At 32.7% G+C, this 25,513-nt stretch overlaps 1 protein-coding gene across 2 annotated transcripts in view; it reads left to right on the top strand.

Annotated features, from left to right (window-relative positions):
- Lepr (leptin receptor) overlaps positions 1 to 25,513 on the top strand; it is a 71,107-nt gene that overhangs the window by 25,692 nt on the left and 19,902 nt on the right. For both annotated transcript variants that reach the window (XM_076862320.2, XM_076862321.1), the window contains exons 4-13: positions 3,603 to 3,811; positions 8,373 to 8,518; positions 10,005 to 10,149; positions 12,805 to 13,095; positions 13,252 to 13,369; positions 16,295 to 16,494; positions 18,342 to 18,490; positions 19,702 to 19,861; positions 19,979 to 20,061; positions 25,058 to 25,274. In XM_076862320.2, coding sequence (XP_076718435.1) covers positions 3,603 to 3,811; positions 8,373 to 8,518; positions 10,005 to 10,149; positions 12,805 to 13,095; positions 13,252 to 13,369; positions 16,295 to 16,494; positions 18,342 to 18,490; positions 19,702 to 19,861; positions 19,979 to 20,061; positions 25,058 to 25,274 — 1,718 coding nt within the window. The remainder of the gene's footprint in view (positions 1 to 3,602; positions 3,812 to 8,372; positions 8,519 to 10,004; positions 10,150 to 12,804; positions 13,096 to 13,251; positions 13,370 to 16,294; positions 16,495 to 18,341; positions 18,491 to 19,701; positions 19,862 to 19,978; positions 20,062 to 25,057; positions 25,275 to 25,513) is intronic.

The following is a 25,513-nucleotide window of genomic DNA, read 5'->3' as shown; positions in this document are numbered from 1 at the left end:
AATGAATATATTTCTTTTTGCCTCTTTGCAATCCTACCCTCTTACTCCTATCCTTCCCCTTTCCACTACCACCACCACCAGGGAATGGCTGTTGTGATATCTGTCACTGCTACATTATGTTTTTTAGAATTTTATATAAATGCAATTATGTACTTTTGCATGATGTGATTATTCTGAAATTCATTAATGTATATATCAGTATTTTATTGCTGAGTATCTTGCCATTTTATGGATATACAGCACAAGTTTTTTTTAATCTGTTTCCTTTTTTATAGATATTTGAATTGTTTACTGTTTTGGGCTATTACAAATAAATCTGCTATACATGTCTGAATTGATATGTACTTTCAGTTTTATTGACAGGAATATTTAATGGTACATTCATGTGTCAGGTGTATGTTTAACAATTTAAGAAATTGCCAAAGTGTTTTCAAAAGTTTTATCAATTTTACTGTCCCTCCTGCAGCACTTTGGAGTTCCAATTTCTCCATATCCTTGGCAATACTTGGCATGGTTAATCTTTTTTACTGTTAGTCATTCTAATGTTGGATAGTGATATCTCATTGTGGGTTTAGCTTATATTTCTTTAATGACTAATGACTTTGAGCATTTTTTCATGTACTTGTCATTCTTACAATTTCTATGGTAAAGTGACTAATTGAGATCTTTGCCTGTTTCTTAACTGGGTTGTTTGCTTTACTGTTGTTGAGTTTTGAATATTATTCATATCTTATGGATACAGACCTTTAATTAGATAAATGATTAGCAAATACATTTTCTTTATCTATGACTTGTCTTAGTGCCATTCGTAGTGCCTTTCAAAGAACAGGTTTGAATTTTGATACAGCCTCTTTATTTATTAAATCCTTTATGGATTATGTTTTTGGTATTTTATATATAAGAAATTTTTAACTAACTCAATGACAAAATATTTTTTGATGTTTTTGTCTAGAAGTTTCATAGCTTTAGATTTTTCATTTAGGTTCATGATGCATTTGAAATTAATTTTTGTATCTGATGTGAGGTATTGATTGAAGTTATTTCTCTTCCTCCTCCACCTGTTTTGAATATAGATATCCCTTTATCTTGGGACAATTTATTGCAAAGATTATCCACTCTCCATAGAGGTACTTTTTCTAACTTTGTAAAAAAAAATCTATTGTCCATATATGTATTTGTCTGTTTCTGGGTTCTATTCTGTTTCATTCATCTCTTTTCCATTTTTACACAAATACCTCATGGGCCTTATTATTTTAGTTTTTTGGTATGTCTTAAATAAGGTGGTATTATTCCTCAAATATATTATTCCATTTCAAAGTTGTTTTGGCTATTCTTGATCCTTTGTATTTCCATATGCATTTCAAATTCATTTTGTCAATTTATATAAAAAGTCTGCTGGGATTTGGATTTGCATTGCATTGAATCTGTAGATGAATTTCTGTAATGTTGACATTTTGGCATTATTAGGTTTTCAATTTGTGAGCACAGTATCTCTCATTTTAGTTGTAATAATTTCTATGGAAATATTTTGTAGTTTTCAGTGCGTAGATCCTAAGCTTGTTTTAGCAAATATATTCCCTAAATAGTTCTATTTTTGATGTATTGCAAATGATATTTTAAAACAATTTCAATTCCGTCAGTTATTACATATGAATTCAGTGGCATAAAATTGCTCAAATATTCCCTTATTATTAATACCTGTGGTGTATTAATTTTTCATAGTGTTAGTTTGTGTCTTCTAGTGTTTTTCCTCTTCAGTCTGGCTAAAGGTTTATCAGTTTTACTGATCTCCTTAATCAGCTTTTAGGTTTCTTGATCTTTGTTTATTTTTTGTTTGTTTGTTTTCTGTTTTATTATATTCTATCTCAAGATTAGATAAGGTGGAAACTAAAGTCATCATTTTGAGACCTTCATTTTTAAATTTAAGCATCGAATCCACATTTTCGCATATTGTTTATAGGTGCATTGTACTTATACATAGTAGTTCCCATTTTTAGTGTTAAAAATTTCCCTGGAATTATTATTCTAAGCAACACCCCATAGTTTTTTTTTTAATATCTTGTGTGTTTCATTTTTAGTTATTTAAATGAAAATTTCTTCTTTGGTCTATGAGTTATTTTGTAGTTTGTTTTCAGATATTTAAGGCTTTTCCAAACATTTTCATTGTTGAATTCTGTTATTAATTCTATTTTAATGTGACTTTTGAATGTTTTAAAAATTTATTGGGACTTGTTTTATGTTCTAGAATGTGGTCTGCCTTGGTAAATATTAGGTATGCTCTTGAAAAGTATGTGTACCTGTTCTTGAAATGTCTGCTGCGTCAAGTTGATTGATAAGTGTTGCTCAAGTCTTTATCTTTAATGACTTCTGTCTACTTGAGAGAAGGGTTGAAATTCTGTCAATAATTGTCTATTAATCTTTTTTTCCCTGTGGTTCTACTAACCTTTTGCTTCATGTGTGTTAAAACTCTGTTATTTAATACATCAATGTTTTGGATTGTTAGCTCCTTTTGATAATTGACCCCTATGTCCTTATGAAATGACCTTCTTGACCATGCTGATATTCATTGCTTCAGCTGCTTTATCTTACATTGATGTAGCCATTCCAACTTGCTTTTGACTAATCTTGTAATAGTATGGTTTTTTCACCTGTTTCCTACTGCTTATTTGAGTTTTGTAATTCAATTTGATTTCTTGTTGGCCTCACTCTTTCATCCAGTTTGATAATCATTACCTTTAAGTGAGATATTCATTTCTGAGTTCTATTCCATTTATATTTAATGTGATTATGGAGATGTTTAGATTTACATCTTTTCATATATCATTTATTCTTTGTCCCTTTCCCCCTTTTTACTCCATCTTTTGGATTGATGTTATTTTATGATTCTACTTTATGTCCTTTGTTTCTTCTTAGCTTTAGCTTCTTGATTTATTATCTTAGGATTTATAATGTATGTCTTAGCTTATTGTAGTCTAAGTATTATATTACTAAATGATAGCATTTCATTTTATACATAGTATAAGAACATCACAATTTATACTTATATTTCTCCTCTTCCTCACTTGATATTAATTTCATATACTTTACTTCTGCCTATGTATAAACCCCATACTACATGGCTGCTATTTTTACTTTGAACATCTAATAAATATTTATTCTTTTAGTGAAATTTTATTTCTTCATGTGAAATCAGATTTCCATCTCTATCAACTTTCTTTTTGCCAGAGGACTGACTTTAATTCTTTTTTCTCATGCAGACCTGGTGATTATGGATTCTTTAAGCTTTGGGATATCTAAAGGAAGCCTTTCACTTAATATTTATTTTGAAAGATATTTTTGCTGGATTTAGGATTTTAGGATTGCAGCTTTTCTTTCCTTTTGGTACTTCACTGTTGCTGCACTATCTTCTTATTTATGTTACTTCTGACAATCTACTGTAATCCTTATCTTTGTTTTTCTGATATAATGTATTTTTTTTAATTCAGAAATTCTGAACTTGCCATCTGTAATAACTTACCTCAATGGATTTGATGTCCTCCTTTTAAAAACTATCCAGTTCTTTCACATCCATGTTAATGTTTAGCCCTTATATTTTACTGTAGGCCTGAAGTGACAGAAGATTTGCCACTGGCCACCCAGAGAGGCAGTTTTCAGACTGTCCAGTGCAACTGCAGTGCTCAAGAACGTTGTGAATGCCATGTGCCTGTACCAGCAGCCAAACTCAACTACACTCTTCTTTTGTATTTGAAAATCGCATCTGGTGGAGTAACTTTTCAGTCACCCCTAATGTCAGTTCAGCCCATAAATGTTGGTAAGTCCTGCATTAAAATGATAACAAACCTCAACATCAATTATACAGAAAGGTTACAGATTGCTTAAAAGATTTTTCACTGGGGCTGGAGTTGTGGCTCAGCAGTAGAGTGCTTGCCTAGTAGTGCGTGTGAGGTGCTGGGTTCAAGCCTCAGCACCACATAAAAACAAATAAATAAAATAAGCGTATTGTGTCCAACTACAACTAAAAAATAAAAATTTTAAAAAAAGATTTTTCACTGGCTTATATCTTTTTGACCAACACTGTAAGTTATGGTAAATGTAATAGTAGGATATATTATGGTCATCTTCTAGACTGAGATAATAGTATTTTCATTTAAATTCTTTTTAAAAAGCACTTTGAGGGGCTGGAGATGTGGCTCAAGCGGTAGCGCGCTCGCCTGCCATGTGTGCAGCCCGGGTTCGATCCTCAGCACCACATACAAACAAGGATGTTGTGTCCGCCGAAGACTAAAAAAATAAATAAATATTAAAATTCTCTCTCTCTCTCTCTTTCTCTCACTCTCTCTTTTAAAAAAAAGCACTTTGATTTCTTTAAATTCTAGATCTAATGGATATATATTATTTATCACTTTTTCATATCTCAGATAACTAATTCTGAAAATTATTACAAGTATATTTCTGCCTGAGTTTACTTCTTTAATGAATATTTCTTAAAAATCATGTTTGTCATGGACTGTTCAAAGGGCTGGAGAAACAGTTGAGAACAAGAGAAAATTCCTGTCTCATAGAACAGGGGCACATGGTAATTCCTGTCTAATAGAACAGGTAACAAATGATAAAAAGGTGAACAAGTGAGCAATTTATCGCACAAAGCTGATTATAAGAAAACCTCAAATAATAGATGGTGCCCTTTTTACTTCGTGCAAAGATCCCCAAACCTCTTTTGGTCAATTTAAATATACAATTACAAATATGAATAGTAGACACAAATGGTAGCTAAAAGTATTTGTTAACTCAGTTTTGCATATACAAGTTAAGCTATCTTATATATTATATATATTTCAGTAGTGTTGCTAGTTTCTTTTTTTTTCTTTTTTTTTAAAGAAAGAGAGAGAGAGAGAGAATTTTTTAATATTTACTTTTTGGTTTTCGGCAGACACAACATCTTTGTTTGTATGTGGTGCTGAGAATCAAACCCGGGCCACACGCATGCCAGGCGAGTGCGCTGCTACCGCTTGAGCCACATCCCCAGCCTGCTAGTTTCCATTTATATTTCCTGAAATAATTATATGCAACTGTACATCCATCTTTTCACCATTGATTTTTACACAACTGGTGTCACTTTTCTGATTATTTGCCACAATTTTACTTCTTTTTTAAGTCTCTTAAATATACCACTTTTTGAGTCTGTGCATATTTTTTTTAACATTAGGATTTTCAAATAATTTGTTCTCTATAGATATATTTGTGATCTTTCCAATATATTTATAGTGATATCCAAGCAATTCAATTGTGAAGTTACACCAGAGGAAAAAAAATTTTTAAAAACATTGTAATATTATCTTCTTTTATCTTTAAAACTAATTTCCACATGGTGATTTTTACAAATATTTCAGCTAGTATTGCTTTTAATTAATTTTAATTTTTTAAAGTACTAAACTGCTACGATAAATTAACAAGAACTTGAAAACTTTCTTAATTTTGTCTTTATGTCGAGATAATTTAGGAAAAAAATCTTTTCTTATATTGGGCATATATAATAATATCTGAAAATTGTAAATACTTTGAAAGAAATAAAACAAGTGGTGTAATGGAGTGTCAGGGGCAGATGCAATTATTTCTGCTATGGAGATCAAAGAAAACTTCCTTTAAGCATAGTACTTAAACTGATGAAGAAAACACAACTGTATAAAAATTCAGGAAAGAAGGTACTCCAAGCAGGAATAACACATCTACAGAGTCCCTGAGATGGAATGAATTTGGCAATTTGAAGAACAAAAGAGAAGGTTTTTGTCTTAGAGTGAATGAGATTCAGAAATATTAGGTGGAGTTCAGAGTTGTCTTGGTTGAGAGCATATCAGAGGCCAGGGTTATAGAGTTTGGATTTTTTTCCAATCACAGGGGAAGCTTTTGAATTAAAGAACTGATATGATCAGATGTACGTTTGTGTGTTTGAAATTTACTCTACATTGTAGAGAATGAAACTGATAAGGAAGGAAATGAAGGATAGTTGGAAGAATGGAAGGAGGAGCCCAGAGAAGGCCAATTTGTTTAGGGTTGTAACAGTGGAGAAGTAAAGAACTGATGCGATATGGATTTATTTGGAAAATGCTGCTGACTGGACTCTCTAGTGGATTGAGTTACAGGGTGTGAAAGATAGAGTGGAATGAAGGATAAACCTTAGATTTGGACCTGAGCATCCAAGGGAAAGTAATACCAGATACCGAGGGGAAACTGAGGCTTAGATGTATGTGCAGAAATCCAGAGCTTTATTTGAGACACATAGTGCTTGAGATCCCTGTTAGAAACCCAAGAGATGTTGAGTAGGCCATTGGGTATGTGATTTTAAAGTTCTGGGGAGATACATAGTTGGGAGTTGTTAGCTGTTAGGGTCTGTAAACAAGTCAGGATGGCACCTGTCATTTTGCCCGAGGGAGTGGTTTGTGAAGTAATGCCAGCGAGCCATTAAGTGTGGAGATTCCTTATTGGTTGACTGAGGTATCTAGTTTATGTTAATTAAGATAAGCTGTGATATATATATATCTATCTATCTCCCTCCGGTCCTACAATAAACGGCTCCCACTCCTGCTGTATCAATCTACACAAATTCCTCATAACACCCCCCCACCCCCCCCACCCCCCGCTATTTTGCCCAGCCAGCCGGGCTGCGGCAGTTAGCATATAGGATTGAATGATATCACTCATTTAGAGTTCAGGAAGATAAGGACTTAGGGGTGATCTGTAAGAATAAAGGAATAAAAGAGTGTGTTGTCCTGGAAAAATGTATTTCAAGCAGAAGGGAGTAAGCAGCAGTGTGGAACATGGCTGGGAGGCAGAGGAAGGCAAATTGGTAATTTTCATTGGATTTGGTAAAGAGCAGATTCAGTAAGTTGATGAGCAGGGTATGACTGGAGTAGGTAGATAGAGGATGGCATGCAAAATGGAGAATGAGCCATGCCAATTCTGAGGAACATTGTTCAGGAAGAAGCAGTTAGGTGTGAGTAAATCTGAAACTAGGCATATAGGGGATTCAGGGAAAATTTATTTTTGTATTTCTATTACTGATGCACATTAGTATATTGATAAGAAATGTATAGTAGTTATAATTTTATGATTTAACTTTGCTTTGTTTTAGGTCATGGAAACACAGTAAAATTCATCTATTGCTTACCAGACATTATGTTTTGTTATCCCTGCTTTAAAGTAACTTCAATTTATAATATGACCCATTAAATAAAATCAATTTGACTGAAGAAGAAAACTACGTCTAAATTCCCGAAAATGTGGAATGTGAAAATATCTCTTATGCCGCTTTAATTATGAGAATGAAATTCCAACCAGTTAATGTTTCAGTGGCATGATGATTTCTATGTTATGAGTAATTCCTGTTAATTGCAAAATCTTGCAAATATAGGTGTGCAAAGAAGAAAATGCATATTTATTTTCTACCATTTTGATCATCTTCTGGTTTTTAATATATATTTGTATATATACTTTTCATTTATTAACTTCAACAAATCAAGAATCCAAGTATAAGACAGACTTTTAAAACTTAGTAACAATAAACATTTTCAGTAGTCTGCAAGAAGATTGGCTGTATAGATTTATGGTATGAACGATAATTTATTTGAGCAATTCTTTATTGAAATACATTTAATTTCTACAAATATTATAAAGGCTTTATTGTTTAAAACAACATACACACATATATAGACACACACACAAACACACACACACTTAAATCAATACGTACATATCCATAAACATGCTCACATACATTTTAATTCACAAATACCTTATAAAACTCTATTAAGCTTAGAAACTTCATCTCTATTTCTGGTGACAACCAGGGTGGATAGTAAATTTATTGTGTGGTAATATTCATGCTGTGGGTTATTTTAATAGGTGTGTTTGTATTGTGATTTTGAATGAATAGATATGCCGAATTTTGTATAATTTATCCATTTTTCAAATAGCATTCTGTAAAGCGCTTTCCCCCTTGATATTCACTAAAACAAGCAAGGTGGGGATTGGGAAAAGACTTCAAATAAGTTTAAGAAATACTGAATTAAATAAAGTTTAGCAGGCTTTTTATACAGGAAATCACATTTATCAAAATAATCTCATTTACCAATTTATAGTCTTTACCACTTATGGGGAAGGAAATGAAGATATGTGGATTGCTATGATAAGGTACAAAGAATAAGCCCAATATTATAACTTTGTTTTGGTTTGTAATTAGCCCTGAGTGAAGTTACCTTTTAAGTAGTTAAAAGGCAGGATATGCTTAAAATCCACGTTGACTTCATTTTATTCAGTTAGTGGTTATCATGAAAATTGCTTGACTTAAAGTATTCTCTCTTTTTTTTTTTTTTAAGTGAAGCCTGATCCACCATTAGATGTGCATATGGAAATCACAGATGATGGAGATTTAGAGGTTTCTTGGCACAGCCCAACATCGGTACCGTTTCCACTTCAATATCAAGTGAAATATTCAGAAAATTCTACGACAGTTACAAGGGAAGTAAGTATATTTCAGTAAATAATATGAAAACTTGAGTTGCTATAGACTAAAGACTTCCCCAAATCCCATAAAAATTATCCTCTGTGTGTTAATATACGTGCTCCTTTTTAGAGCAAAATGAATTATTATTGAATGAATTATAATTTTGTTATAATTAATAAATGCACATACACACATGCACGTGGCCACAGGAACTCCATTTGCAAAAACTTTTAATTCATAATTATAACTGTTTTTCAACTACAGACTATTTTTTTACAACTCATTGTTTTAGTATTGCTTAATATATTCGTTTACACATTAATATATTGATTTTACTGTGAAGTGTGTCAAAACCTTCTTTATTCATTAAATATTTATTGAGTACCTATTTGGTGCTAGGAGCTGTTCTATGTGCATCAGGAAATGTTGAGATACTAGAACAGGATAAGAAGAATTTGGGGTACCGGTGGGAAACAAAGGTTGTAATAGTAAATGTAGGTTGGTAGACCGCATTGAGAAGGTGACATTTGCAATGGATTTGAAGGAGATGGCCAGGTGTATGACAGAATTAGGTTCCAAGCAGAGAGAGCAGCAATGCAGAGGAGGCCACTGTGGCTGAAGAAGTTAGCCCCAGTAGTGGTGGACAGTATCAGTGGGGTAAAGAAGGAAGAGCTTATAAATAGCTTCTTGGGACATGTGACTGGTTTTGCTATTACTTCATGAAACTAAATGTCATATAATTCAGAAGTAAACACCAGCTTTTTTAGATCTGGGCCAATTTTTTTAAGGTTTTATTTTCACAAAAAGAAGGTTGGCAATACTGTGTCATATATGGGAAAAAGTAGAGTTAAGGTGTCTGCTCTCTCATTTGTAGAGGTAATAGGATTTTAACTATGGGCAATTTGATATTGTTTCTTGCATTGCTGATGCTTTTCATCATTTTTAGTCTATGACTTCCACAGTCTTAAGAGGCCAGAGAGTTTAATAACTTTGGAGAACATTATTGGAAAACTGAATTTGTTCACTAGATCATTTTTAGCCAGAGGTTGTTTAGTGCAGGGATTGTCTCAGATGTTTTACTCTGGTTTATAAACTATATTTTGACTCATGAACTGTAGATTATTCTCAGACTCAGGTCCTTAAAAATTACTCATGCTCTCCTTCCACGCAGCTGTCATCTAGGAACCCTCGTAGCTCTCTTTCCACCCCTGCACATCATTTTCTATCAGATGTGTTATAGATGGCTGCAGTGGCTTGATTTTAGGTTCATTTCTCAAAATTCTAAAAGTCACATTAATTATATTTTTTTAACACATGGGCTATCTAAAATTATATTAAATAATGTACTCACATTTGTTATTTGGTCACTGATTTCTCTTTTAATCACATTGTTATCAATTAACTACTCTGCAAGACTTTAATTCTTTGAAATTTGTTGAGATCACTTTTGGTAAAGGTTTCATATTAATTTGATGCTCTGATGTTTTAAAATAATACTTAACAGGCTGATGAGATTGTCTCAACTACATCCTTTCTAATATATGGTGTGCTTCCTGGGTCCTTGTATGAGGTTCAGGTGAGGGGCAAGAGACTGGATGGCCCTGGCATCTGGGGTGACTGGAGTACCCCTCGCATCTTTATCACGCAAGGTAAGTTTTGTGATAGCTTCTGTTGAGAGGGAAGTATACTTCTCAATTTGCCTATGGTACATTGTCAGCAGGTTATGTTTTATGACTCTAAAACAAAAGCGGGGGCAAATATTTTCTTTAAATTTAGAATAGGCTAATTAGTTAATTAAAATCGTGGCAGAGTTCCTGTGTTTATATACTTCCATAGCAGCATCTTGTTGAATTGCTTTTTATTAGAAGTTAATATAAAATCCCAAATTGACAAATTCAGAACAGCATTCCATTAGTAATTCTTTAATTTATGTTTGAAAAACAAGTATATATTTATTTGATATAAATTTGAAATATTAAAATTTTAATATTATATTCCACATAACAGATGAATTCTTGTCACTCCAAATGCTTGATTTTACAGTTTTAAATATATATTTTTTTATTGTTTTAAGGATTTACTTATTTATTTATTTCATAGCGCTGGGGATTGAACCCTGAATCTTGTGCATGGTTGGCAAATACTCTACCACAGTTACATCCCCAGTCCCTGAATTTATTTTTATCATCAGAAAAACTGCACTTTATTATAACTTCTTCATGAAGATGATGGATGTAGATACATAGGAGTTGTGGCATAGTCCTAGCCCCGTCACATGCTAAGTTGTGATTATAGGAACAGACTTACTGGCCCTTTGGTTGTCTGATCTATTTGAAGGGATTTTTTTCCTTATTCTAATTTTTTCCTTATACTTATTCCTTATTCTTAATTATGAATATGAAATATGGAATTATAAATTTGGAAATAACAAGTACCATTTAAATATTAAGCAAATATTCAAGTCATTTATTGTGAAGAGTATATTTATTGATTACTTACTACTTAAAAAGCATTAATTAGTCAGAAAGCAAGTAGTATTGCTGGTTTACTGTAATTATGTAATTATATGATGGTATGTAAATCTTAAATAAAATATTAAATATATAACCAGGTTCAGATTTCCCTGTTGAAAAATAACCACAGTTGACAGGTATGAGGTATGCTTCCTGTATTTCAGGCAAGTGTGCAGTTAATGAAAGATAGACTATTCCTAATCAAGGAATTCTTATGGTTTCATACATACATACATATATATATATATGTATTTATATCACACACATATGTATATATGTAAAATCTTATGGATTCTTATATAAATACACATACACATATAACAAGTACTATTATTTCTGTTTTGTATATGAGATTGAGATTTAGAGAAGTAATTTGTAAAAAAAAAGTTTACACAGTTAGTGGTAGGACTTGCTGTCTAAGTCCAATGTCCATTGCAAACAATACTACAAGGCAGATTAGTACACCATCTATAATTATAATTTTGTAAGATTTCCAGTGACACCAAAAATTGGTACTCAAACCTATTAAGCAAAATTATGTAAAACATCATTTCCTTTGCAGTATGTGGGCAATGAAGTTTTAGAGTTGCATAGAGTTTTTTGTTTGTTTCTTTGCTGAATTGTCTTTGCAGCAGTGTCTACTTTCATAGCAATTAATGATACTTGCGCTTTGTCCTCTGAATGGTATACAACACCACAACAGGTTTCTCCAAACTTGGGAACTTTCTATTCTTTGTATAGAGAATTCTTCTTGCTTAAGTCAAAGTTCTTAATATTATTGGATTGTCTTTCATTGATAACAGCATTGATATTGACCTATGATATTGACCTATGATATTGTCATAAGTTTATATACCATGAACTAATATGAGCACCTCATTTCCAATTTGGATTTTATCATTTTTTTTGAACAGAGATTGCCTGATATAGTCCTGTCATAACAAACAATATGAATTATTATTACCTTTAAAGTTCCTTTTATTCATTGATACAATTGTACCTACGAAGTGTGCAGTTAATGAAGGATTGTCTATTCCTAATTAAGGAATTCTTAGAAATTCTCTTGAAAGGAATTGGCAGGGTTTACTCTCTATAGCTGTTGGAAGGTCTTAGCTTTTAGAGGAAAACCCAGATCTTTTACCAGAACTGACCAAACCTTAGAATATTGCAATTAGGTTATGATATGTACCAAAAACAACTTTATTAAAAGCATTTTTGATGTTACTAAAGAAGAGAAGAAATAGACATTATGCAATTTTCACATTTCACTGTTGGCTGCTCTTATAATGGGATACAGACATTATTTTCCTCTTAAAGAAAAATAGATACATTTGCTCCAAGAATTAAAAACCTATTTTCTGAAACAAACACCTATTCAAATAACTATCTGAAATTTTTTGATTCATGATTTACATTATTTTGAGTAATTCGTAATTTTAATATTTATCAGAATTCATCTTTTAATAAAAGTTCATTCATGTAGATCTTGCAAAGATACTGCTGCAAGTGACTGTTACTAAAACATATTTTGCACTGAATAAGCCTCTATGTTTAGAACTAGACAGTGGAGACATTCCTGACAGCTCAATTCACTTGAGAGCAGGAGTTCTTGAGACACTGAATAGCTGCCATGAACAGGCAGTTAGAGTCTTCCAGCTCTTAGAATACTGGTTTTATTTTTGTCAGTGTATTCCTGGAATGTGTTGTGAATCCTTTTTACAAGATGTATGTCGCTTCCATGATGTTTTCTGTCTTCATCTGAGCTCCTCTCTTTCTTTTCTTTCGTTACAGATGTCATATACTTTCCTCCTAAAATTCTGACAAGTGTTGGGTCTAACGTTTCTTTTCACTGCATTTATAAAAATGAAAACAAGATTGTTTCCTCAAAAAATATTGTTTGGTGGATGAATTTGGCTGAGAAAATTCCTCAAAGCCAGTATCATGTTGTGAGTGACCATGTTAGCAAAGTTACTTTTCCCAACTTGAAAGCAACCAAGCCTCGAGGAAAGTTTACCTACGATGCAGTGTACTGCTGCAATGAACATGAATGCCACCATCGTTATGCTGAATTATATGTGATTGGTAAGAATTCTGAGGTTTTGTTCATTTAGTTCCGCTAGACACATTTTTATTATGGACCCTATATCAGTGGCCTATTAAAGATGTTAGGACAATTTTTTTTCATTAAAAGTTCTGGTGTTTTTGCTTTATATTAATATTTTAATGTGTTTTAAATAGATGTCAATATCAATATATCATGTGAAACTGATGGGTACTTAACTAAAATGACTTGCAGATGGCCAGCCAATATAGTCCAGTCACTTGTGGGAAGTACTCTGCACTTGAGGTATCACAGGTATGTGTTATTTTTGCCACTTTATTTTTCTGTGCATATGGTGAAATAAAAATAAAAATTTTCTGTAGAAATACCACTGATAGAGGCTGGGATTGTGACTCAGTGGTTGAACGCTTGCCTAGTACATATGAGGCACTGGGTTTTATCCTCAGCACCACATAAAAATAATAAATAAAACAAAGATATTGTGTCTGTCTATAATTAAAATTTAAACAATAAAAGGAAATACCACTGATAATAGTACTCTTGTAGATTTTCTTCCTGAAAGCAGAAGGTAGAATATAATTAGTGGGGAAATTTTTGAGGGATTAAATAAGTTGATAATTCTTAAAAAGCATTTATACCTGAGGTTTAAAAATTTGTAACTTTTTTTTTTTTACTTCAGATTATCTTATCTAACAACTGGTTTTCTTTCCATGTTTTTTATTGGTGCATTATAGTTACTTACAACCAGTTTTCTAAAATCGCATTTTAACTCTTGAATGATATTCAGGAAAAAATAGTTTATATACAATTTAATTTGACCTAGAAAATTGACTAGAGTAGAAGAATGTGGAGGATTAAAAAAGTTTATCATTTGGCTGAAGATTAATATTTTAGAAAAAAGAGGCAGACACAAAATATTCTAATAGACAATATGAATGTTTTTTAGAACTGGATGATGTTTTAGGAAATATGTTAATGAAGAGTAAAATGTTCTAATAAAGAGAAATGTGTGCCTGCTTTTTACCTTTCTTTGTTTTAAATACAGTTTGAGAAATCAAATTGTGAAGGAACCATTATAGTCATTTCTGTAATCTTAAATGCTCAGTATATACCACCCCCTGCATCACTGGGCAGAAAAATCAACCCCAAAATCTAATTAATTCTGAGTTATGGTTAGCATATAGTCATTGATAGTTGTAATGGGGATTGTGATGTCAGTTCCTTTATTTGCTCAAGACCATGCAGATGAAGAGGAATAAATGTGAGATTCTTGATTTGTACCCACATGAAGATCACATGATATGTAAACTTGGGATGCACATGGCTACTCATCTCAGAAGCTGTTTGCTGTTTCAAGCACAGTCACACAGTTTGACACCATAGAAGATATTCATTAATAAATTTCTAGTCCCATCTTGCTGTAAAAATGAAGTTATTAGAGAATTTTAGTTGCTATGGGGGGAAAAACACACTCCTCTTGAAAAATCAAAGAATGCATTTAAAAAAAAACAATTTAAGACATATTCTCACAGTATTCCCCTTGTCTCTATAAAGCATTTTATCTAGAATGATATCACCTTTGATAAGAAGTTAGATACAGTGTCATTTAAAAAATACTTTATAGTATTTTAAAATATGTGTACTGTTCTTAAACACTGTGCTCCAATTTGGTCTTTATTTGTATTGGAGACTGAACATGTAGAACATGCTCATTTGTTTTTAGAATCTAAAATTTCTACTTGAAAAATGAATCCCCTTCTTCAAATATTGTGATTTGAATTCTGTTCCTAGTTGCTATGATTCTATTCGTATGAAGTGTCAAGAAAAAAAAGTGACTATTTCTGCATTTCCCAAATTAGGAAAAATAGCTGCCTTTATCCTACCTGGTATTAGTTTTTTAAGTCAATATAATATTCATGATATGGCATTTTACTTTTATAATCTCTCTTTACATTCTTTGCATGGTGTTTTCACATTAAAAGAGGTGCTAATGGAAGATTGTAATATAAACCCCATACCCCATTGACCTCACTAACATTTATAGAATAACTGTGGCACTAGCTGTACATTCTTGGGTTTAACTTCCTCAAGCCTAAACTTCCTTTGCTATTATAGATAGGACCTAAAGGGTTTCTATGAAAAATAATGCCATATTTCATTTACTTACAATTAAATGATATAACTTCTAGAAAACATTCAGTAAGTGATTAGTGCTGTCAGAATGACAATGATGCTAAACATTTGATTTGACTTCAAGTGGATATTGCTATGCTTCTACAGTGTTCTTATGTTTTATCCACAGATGGTCCCTCATCTCTTGTTTTTATTTTTCCCCTCTTATTATTACTTATATCTTCAATTTGGTAATCTTCAGGAAATAAGAAATCATTACAAAAATGAGAAATGAGAGAATATAGATTAGATTTCTTCCTGAATTCCTCATTCCCACTTTGATGGAAAGAGTAACTGCTACTTTTGCATTTGAATACCATATTCAGAGCAAGTAGTGGACAGAAGAGCTGTTTGCAGAGGAAAGGAGAAATGTTTTATATGTTTAGAAGTGGGATATTGTTGGTTGAGACTCAAAACTTTTTTTTCACTTTGTTTTCTGAGAAAATGAATAATCTGCTTGACTTTATGATTCGTATGTGTATCAGGAATTGGTATTATTTTAATTATATTAATTTGAACTAAAAAATATTAAAAATATCAATTCAGCTATATTGTGTACCATCAGCTATATTTTCCATTTGTGGTAGAATTTAATCCCCTATTTATTGTGTGAGACTTTTGCCTTTTCCCATCCAAAGAATGTTTCCATTACTACTTTTGATCTATACTTTTAAAATTATATCACTAATATATAATATTAGCTTAACTTTCTAAGTATTTTAGATTTTAACTGGATTTTATTATTTGCATTTATTTCATAAATAATATTAATGGAGTATGGGGTTTATATTACAATTTATTTATTTATTGCATCCCCACTTAATACACAATGAAATATTTTATAGGAGTTGCTGCCTATAGAAAAACATAAGATTAAAATATAGCTGGGAATTCAAGAATGCCTTTCTAATAAGAACATTTACTTGTAGATAGAACATTTATTTGTAGACATAAAAACTGTATCTTGAATAAGTCAAAATTCTCAAATATTTTCCTTTTGGTTTTATCAGTGTTGTATATTAATTGACTATTTTTGTATATTTTAAGGAGCAGCCTTTATTGTTCTGATATTCCATCTATTCATCCCATATCTGAACCCAAGGATTGCCATTTGCAGAGGGATGGTTTTTATGAATGCATTTTCCAGCCAATCTTTCTATTATCTGGCTACACAATGTGGATTAGGATCAATCACTCTTTAGGTTCACTGGATTCTACACCAACATGTGTCCTTCCTGACTCTGTAGGTATGTTAAACTGTGTTGTGTCTACACTTTATTTTCTTTTTGCAATACTAGGGATTGAATCTCCACCTCTGTCTCCATTTTTATTAGCAGATTTAGTTGCAGATGGATTCAGGATTAATGTATTTTGCTATTTTCTGATTATACTGGAATTTGGAAAAAACTGTTTACAATGGAATTAAGATGATCAACCTTAGAAAGTTATACATTTTAAATTTTATTTATAGCATTCAACAATTGAAATATTTCCAGCACACTATCTGATGAATTATATGGGCCACTGTGAATGAAATTTAGTAATACTTTTCTAAATAATGCACTGTTTTTTGTTTTTCTCCTAGTGTAGTTATGAAAACATCAATGTTTTTAATCTGAAAGTTTAATTTGGATATTCTAGGGTCTTTGTAATCTGGATAGTCATAGTCCAAGATTTTAATTTGGAGTCTATGTTGTAAAAGCATTTGGAATATTTAAAGTGAAGTGCCTAAAACAGACAAGATGATGACGTTCATCATAATATTAAAATATTCTTTTCAAAAGGTGCTTTGACTTCAGAGGATTTAGACAATCCTTTGAAAATTGGAGCTGCCCCTTCAAAACCATTGTGGAATCTTTAGACAGTGACTATACAACAGAGTGAAAGAATATTTTTGACTTAGAACCTACTTATTGTTAAATGTAAGATGAACTTGTTTTAATTACTAGATTTCTTTTTCAATGTTAAGTCATAATCAATTGATTCTCTCTCCCATTATATAATTCCCTTGTAAGTAAGTGTTTTAACTTCATGTGGCATTTTTCTGGTGCTAAATATCTTAGGACAGCAAGGAATCCTTCTTCCCCAACAGCACATACAGATAACACATCATCTCTTAATTTTCCACATAACACATAATCTCTTAAGGTAGACAGAATGTCTACATTTAATCTTCATCATGGCTTGAATTGCTTAGTGGTTTCTGTGGTTGTTGTTGGTAGTGGCTGGTAGTGGAACTGGCCTTGTGAAGTTGATCCCTGGAGTTATGACAGAGGAGCTCTAGAAGCTCCCAGTTATGCTTGAATTTCCAGGCTTTCAGTTTCAAATAGGTCACATTTCCATACTGACTTTTATTGTTAGGAGGAGCGGCCCTCAAATTAAAATATTAAGAATTTAGGAAAATTTCTGTAGTTCACATATTTCATACATAAGCTGAAGTTTTGACTTTAGCTCTGAGAATAGCAATATAAAAAGGTGATAAGAAAATAAGGTAACTTTTTTTCTTTGCATTTCTACAGTTTGTTTTTTACATTATGCCTTTAAATATGTCTTTCCTATATATTTAACTTTTAAAATGCTGTTTTGAAATATCAGGGCATATTACTTCTGTTTTTCTGCTTATTAACCTGTTTTCCTCAGACTGTACAACACCAAGATCTTACTTTAAGAGACTACTGTTGATCTTGACCTTAATCTATAAGTAATAATAGACATCAAGAGAAGAGTTTGAAACTGATGCATGTAGAAATTGATGATGTTTTGATCTCCAGTTAAAGGTCCATGTAGAACAGAATTTACTATAGATATTTATCATGTGTTCAGTATGGTAAATTTGCATACAGAACCAATATCTAAATTTCTAATCAGGTATTATTATTACCATGTTGGAGTAGCATGGATATTGTTCTTTTTTTTTTTTAATCAGTCTGTTTGCAAAACAGAGATTATCATTTTCTTACGTATCACATAAAGTTATAGGGGATCAGATAAGGCAATGAATGATTGTTTTAAAAAGATAGTGCTTTATAAATAAGGTATGAAAATATAAAATGTTTAAATTTCTATTACATAATATTGTTTTTTAAATTTCAAGTGAAACCACTGCCTCCATCTAGTGTAAAAGCAGAAATTACTGTAAATATTGGCTTATTGAAAGTCTCTTGGGAAAAGCCAGTCTTTCCAGAGAATAATCTTCAGTTTCAGATTCGATATGGATTAAATGGAAAAGAAGTACAATGGAAGGTACATTTTTCCTTAGCTTGCCTCACTATATGCAGTTTTATATAATGTTTAAGAATTTCATGACACAAGATTAATTTTATTGACATAAAAATATATCCTTCTGAATTCTGTAGCTATTTTCACTAATTAGATTGATTAAAGTCTGACCCTTTTAGGGACAAGTTTGCTGTTCCATCATTTCCCAAAGTATGTCTCATAGAACATTGGTCTTGTGAAATGTCCCTTGAGAAAAGGTGTCATGGCTAAACAAATTTAGGAAACACTGCACCTCTCTATCTTCCTCATGAAGAGTTGCCATATTTTACACAGTAAAGGTCTGGAGACATAAAGATCCTACATTAAAAAACATTTGTGAATTTGTTTCATCTCAAGTCTCCCAAACTCATTTTTCTAAGAAACTCTTTTTCCTCGAACATCTATTAATATCTTTTAGTACACCATTGTTCAATGGAATGCGTTTTGAAAGAAGCTGCTTTTATTAAACAATCAGATTTGTATCCATAGTGACAAGCATGTATATGGTAGCTTTCCATGACAGTTTTGTGATGGCAGCCTGCAGAAATCTAGCAATATGAGGAACCCCAGTGATGTCCATTAGCCCATAAGGTTTACAATTAAATGAATGTAATAGTTTATCTGCTTGTGGAGCGAGACTAAATGCAGAGATTCTCTACAGAGGTAACCACTAAATTAAAATTCTGAGAAGTCTTTGTGGATAGAGAATTAGAGGAAAAAGATTAGTAATAGGGTAAAAGAGTACTTGCAAAACGAGATTGCAAGTGGACCAATCCAAAATCTTGTCCTAAAGAGATCTTTGACTTAAAGGCACTCAGTCCAATCTTTTTTTTTTTTTTTTTTTTTTGTGTGTGTGTGTGTGTGTGTATGTGAGGCAAGCACTTTACCAACTGCAGCCATACCACTCTGAACATGCCCAGTCTTGCCTGATCTCAGAAGCTAAGTAAGGTCAGTCAGGCCTGGTTAGTACTTGGATGGGAGATCACCTAGGAATACCCCGTGCTGTAGGCTTTTGTGCCCCTCTCCAACACACACTCAGTCCAATCTTAATGTGACTATTTCTGAAACCAGAAAAACAAAATCAGCTGTCTTTTAATTTTGAAATAGTGTTAAGGTTTTAAATAAAATGCACCCAAGATGTTTTAGATAGATGTGCATCAGTAATGATTAACTTAATGCTTTGACTTAATTTATAGGTACATGAGGTATATGATGCAAAATCAAAATCTGCCAGTCTTCCAGTGCCAGACCTATGTGCAGTCTATGCTGTTCAGGTGCGCTGTAAGAGGTTAGATGGACTGGGATATTGGAGTAATTGGAGCAGTCCAGCCTACACAGTTGTCATGGATGTCAAAGGTCTGCAAGGATTATGTAAACATGTTTTGAAAATCCATAAGTGTGTGCTTCAAATATGACTAAAAATATTCCTTCCCAAAACATACGTGTAACTTGAGCTTCTTGTTGTTTTTGCAGTTCCTATCAAAGGACCTGAATTTTGGAGAATCGTTAATGGAGATACTACTAAAAAAGAGAGAAACGTCACCTTACTTTGGAAGGTATTCCTTCTTTTTATGTCATTCTTAAACTTTATGTTTATACTCTTAAAAGATGTACTTATTGTTCATAATCCTGTCAATATTAATCTCTTAAATGACCTGCAATCCCATATTTTCACTTCATTTTTTAATGTGAGTAGGATGTATAGTGGTAGAATGTAAAGAGATAGGATGTATAGTAACTGGAGCATTGGCCTGGAGTTAGTAGACTCTCATTCTTTTCTCAGCGTATCATTTTATAATTATGCTATTACTATTACACTTTGACTTTTTGGGCTTCATTTTAACTCATCTATATAAATGTAAGAGTGGACCAAATGATATTTAGTGTTCCTTTGAGTCCTAAAACTGCCTTATATTTAATCCTGAACAATGTAAATGTGGTCTTCCCCCTCATAGCTCAAAAGCATCTAAGACATATGAGACTGTTCTATCAATGTAATGACATATAAATAATGTTCTGTAAACAATGGATATTTGATAGAAATTCCAGAGTATTCTTTCTCCCAAATGAATTGATTTCTATCCCAAGTGAATAAATTATTTAATCAGTAGACACCAAATGTAAGACTGATTTGGGAATACAGTAGTATTTATATCACCCTAAATGTGAGACTCAAGTTCAGTTCTCAGGTATGAATCAACATGTTTGAAAGTGGTTTCCTGAAAAATTAGGATGTATAAGAGTTTATGTACTTTTAATTTGTAAGTCCAGTAATACTATACAATTTTATTTGTCTAATAAGCAATGCAATTTCTGAATGTCTTCTATTTCAATATTTTAATGTAAAGTTTGCATTAATAACTGATAATTTTAAAAAAACTTTAATTTATTTAAATTTAAATAGCCACAAATAGCTAGTGACCATCATGATACACACCTCAACTCTGTGTGTTCTTCAGTGTTGTTCTGAGGGAGGGAGATTGACCCTTACTAATCTACCATCTTTCAAGGAACTTGAATGCCTTTTGTTAACTGAATTATCTTTCATTAACTTTGTTTTGTATGATTTTATTTTGGTTTCCTAAACTGAGGTACTAAGTCAGTGATTATGGTTCCTGTGTTAGCCAGCTTTCCAACTGACATCTTATAGGGAGGAGGAAGGATTTATTTTGGCTTACAGTTTCTGAGGATTCAGTCCATGGTCAGTTGGCTCCATTGCTTTTGGCTTTGTGGCAGGGCAGAACATCATGGTGGAAGCACATGGCTGGGGAAACTGGCTGCCTTACTGTGGTGGGGAGGCAAAGGGAGGGAAAGAGGGAAGGGTGATGTCCCAATAACCCCCTTCAAGAACACACCCACAATGTCCTAACTTCCTTTTTCTAGGCCTCACCTTCTAAAGGTCCCACCACTAGTGACCAAGGCTTTAATCCATGGCCTTTGGGGGACATTCAAGATCCAAACCATAGATGTTCCCCAGGGCTGTGCTTCTCAAACCTCTGGGGTAAAATTTGCCCAAAGGTTTAGAATGAATAAGTCACAAGACCACAGGATAAGAACAGTACGATATATATATATATATATATATTCCCCTCTGGCTTTAAGTTAAATAAAAACTTCATTTGGGGGCAGTTTTACATTTATAAAGAAACAACAAAGATAGCACAGAAAATTCCCATCTATCTCATATCAAGTTTATTAATAACATTTTAGAATAACATTATACTTTTGTTATAATTAAACAACATATATTATTATTTACTGAAGTTCTTTTATTCAGATTCAGATTTCCTTAGTTTTTATTGAAGGGTTTCTTTTTGGTCCATCACATTACAGCTTCAGTTGTCATAACACCCTATGCTCTTCCTAGATGTAAAAGTTTCTTAGACCTTTGTTTTTGATGAACTTGACATATTTGAGGATTATTGGTTGGATATTTTGTAGAATTTCTCTCAAATGGGTTTTGTCTGATGTTCCCTAATGTTTACTTTCTGGGAGAAAGACCACTGATGTAAAGAGGCATTCCATCATATCATATTAAGGCTGCATATTACCAATGTGACTTAATAAAGTTGGTGCTAATGCTGCTCACTTGACTGAGGTAGTTTATCAGTTTCCCATTGTGAAATTACTCATTTTTCCCCCTTTCCATGTGAAATTACTCTTTTTTCCCTTTTCCATTTTGTACTTTTTGGAAAAAACTCATTATGTACTGTCCCTGCTTAAGGAGTGAGAGCTGTATGTTCCACCTCCTTGAGAGTGGAGGATCTACTTAAATTATTGAGATTTTGCATGGGAGATTCATATATTTTCCTACATTTATTTATTTATAACTATGAACAATGCATATTCACACTATACTTTAGGTCATGTTCTGATACAGGTTAACTATTCCTTATGCTAAGTGCTTGGGACCAGATGTGTTTCAGATTTTGAAGGTTCTTTCCTTCTCTCTCTCTCTTTCTTTCTTTCTAGTGCATTATAATTATACATAATATTGGGGTCCATTTTGACAATATTATACTAGCATGGAATATAATTTGCTCCAATTCAGTCCCTAGCACTTCTCTCCCCTCCTTCTACTCCTGTTCCCTTTCCTCTACTGGTCAGTCTTCTATTTATTTTAATATTTTATATTTTATTTTTTTAATTAATGGATTAAAGTTATCTCATAAGGGACTTATAACCAAATTACACAAAGAACTCTTAAAATTTAAACAATAGGAAAACAACCCAATTACATACATCTAACCAAAGTAAATATACTAATGGTAAATAAAAATATTAAAACCATTTAACATAATTTGTCATTAAGGACTTTCGAAGTGTAACAACAATGAGATACCATTCCACACCTATTAGAATGATTAAAGTAAGACAAAACCAACAACAACAAAAAACCCTGAAATACAAATTGATGATGAGGATGCAGGACAATAAGAATTTTTATTTATTGCTGGTAGGAATGCAAAATCATCCCTCCACTTGGGAAGGTTTGGCAGTTTCTTAAAGTGTTAAATGTAGCCTTACCATATGATGCAGCATTGCACTCCCAGTTATTACGCAGGTGATTTGAAAACTTATTTGTCCACATAAAAACTTGCACATGGATGTTCAAACCGCTTCATTCATAAATCACTCTAAACTGGAAGCAACCAAGATATCCTTCAAAAGTGAAACTGTTCTGTGTAATACTGAAATGATAGGTATATAGCACTGTGCATTTGCCAAAACCCATGAGCTTTATAGCACAAGGAGTGATTTGAAACACATGTAGATTTTTTTAAAAAAATCCAAGGACGTTGGAACATCCCAGGATGGAATATAGACCATGACAAGGTGGTAGGAGAAAAGTCCTTAAGTAAGTGGAAAGGTGTGGAGTTTTACTACTAAAGCTGAAAGAAACCACAATAAACACTGAAATGTAGTTAATGTGTCTCTCATGAGAGTATAGACTAACAGTATTGAACCACTATACATATCCTAGAATAGAACAAGTAAGTAAATGAATGGCAAGTGGTGAGATACAGGTTTCTCACTGTTGGAAGGGGAGGTTACAGATAAGCAAGGGGAGGAGGCTAGAGTGATCCATGTGGTCATTAATTAGGGTTGGAGACATGATCATGGATTCGAGTTGGAATATAAACTCATATTTAGTTTAGTATAGATGGACTTTTGAGGGAATATTTAGAGATATGTGTATATGCAGGAGTTAATTCACACGTACATTTCCTTGATTTGTAAGCTAAGAGCTAAAAGTAATGACACTCAAGTATAAGAAGCATGCCCAGATTTATTTCTAATATCATTATCCAATGAAAGGAACAGCAGGGGCTGGGGTTGTAGCTCAGTGGTAGAGTGTTTGCTTAGCATGTATGAGGCACTGGGTTAGATCCTCAGCACCACATAAAAAATAAAAAAATAAACATATGGTATCCATTTACAATCAGAAATGTTAAAAAAAAAGAAAAAGAAAGAAAGGAACAGGGATCTTGAGAGAAATGGCTAATGTTAGGGCTGGGGCAGGAACTATATAAGATGAGCCTATAGCGTCTTGTAGTAGATGTTTATTATTGATGATTACAAAAATAAATATTTGTATATTAAAACTGACATGGATTATTCAAATAAAATTCAAAGTTTGCATGACTTTCGAAATATTTCTTTCTTGCTATAGCTGCTAACATCTTACTCCCAATCTATGCACAGGATTCTAAGAAATACATGTGTTTGTTTTTCTCTATCATTTCTGACTTACAGGCATCTAAATGGGGGAGAAAATAAAAGCAGATTTCTAGTATGTAGTCACCTTTCTATGGCTTTATAAGGGATTGGTAGCTTTTAATCTTACCTCTAACAGGTAGAGATGACTGGAAAAGTAGGGTATGTTTTTAAGCTCTGTAGAATAGAATAGAGTTGTACTCAGTACATATTTTACATAGTAATCTTTGACCTAGTGTGATTTGAGAAAAATAAAACTATAGGACAGAAAATGCTGATAGCCCCTGTTGTTTGTTAACCTTTCCCCAATCTGCCAAGCATATCAAAGCAATGACTGACAGATCTTACTAGGATTAATGTAAATGATGATTAATATCTTCTTAGCTCTTTCTTGTTACTTTACAGAATATGAGAGTTAGTTCTTATTTGCTTTTGAGATGAGGAAACCCTACATCTTGTCATTCTTTCTTTCTCTAAAATTAGAGTAAAGTGTCTTTAGAAAAGTGTCCTAATTATCTCATTACTTCATTATTTTTGAGGGATTTATTCTCCCAGTCTTAAGAAAAAAACAAAAACTAAAACAAAGAAAAATGTGGGGGTAGTCGGGGGGGATTAAGTTTCCTATGCTCCATAATTACCCAGACATCTGTATGGTGGTCGTGGTCCCAGGCAGCCTCCATCTCTCCCCACCTTCCCAGTCCCTCCGCATTATTAATAGGCAATGCCTGGTCTGATTCCTGCCTCCCAATGGCAAATGTATAAAAGCTGCATGAGCTCAGCTGATATAAAAAGCACTGTGTTCTTAAAACTAATCAATTTTTATGTTTACTACAGCCCCTGATGAAAAATGACTCATTGTGCAGTGTGAGGAGATATGTGGTAAAGCATCATACTTCCCACAATAGAACATGGTCAGAAGATGTGGGAAATCACACCAAATCCACTTTCTTGTGGACAGAGCAAGCACATACTGTTACAGTTCTGGCCATCAATTCGATTGGTGCTTCTTTTGAAAATTTTAATTTAACATTGTCATGGGCTATGAGCAAAGGTAAGAAGATATACAGAGTAGTAATCTGTTGTCCCTTTTAATATTTAACTTTTGCAAAGCATTCCCTTTTTAACTTATCTTCTGAGCAGCCTGGGGTTCTCTTTCATGCTTTATCTCTTCTTTGACTGAAAAATAACAAAATACAGTATACACAGGTTATGTTCATGTGATAGAACATTGTTGAAATGGTATTATAATAATTGAAAATATTCTACTAAATCTAATACTTAAACTTTTGG

The sequence above is a fragment of the Callospermophilus lateralis genome, chromosome 7 (assembly GCF_048772815.1).
Source record: "Callospermophilus lateralis isolate mCalLat2 chromosome 7, mCalLat2.hap1, whole genome shotgun sequence".
NCBI lineage: Eukaryota > Metazoa > Chordata > Mammalia > Rodentia > Sciuridae > Callospermophilus > Callospermophilus lateralis.
The sequence above is the reverse complement of the archived record's forward strand: the minus strand, read 5'-3'. Positions and strand labels throughout refer to the sequence as shown.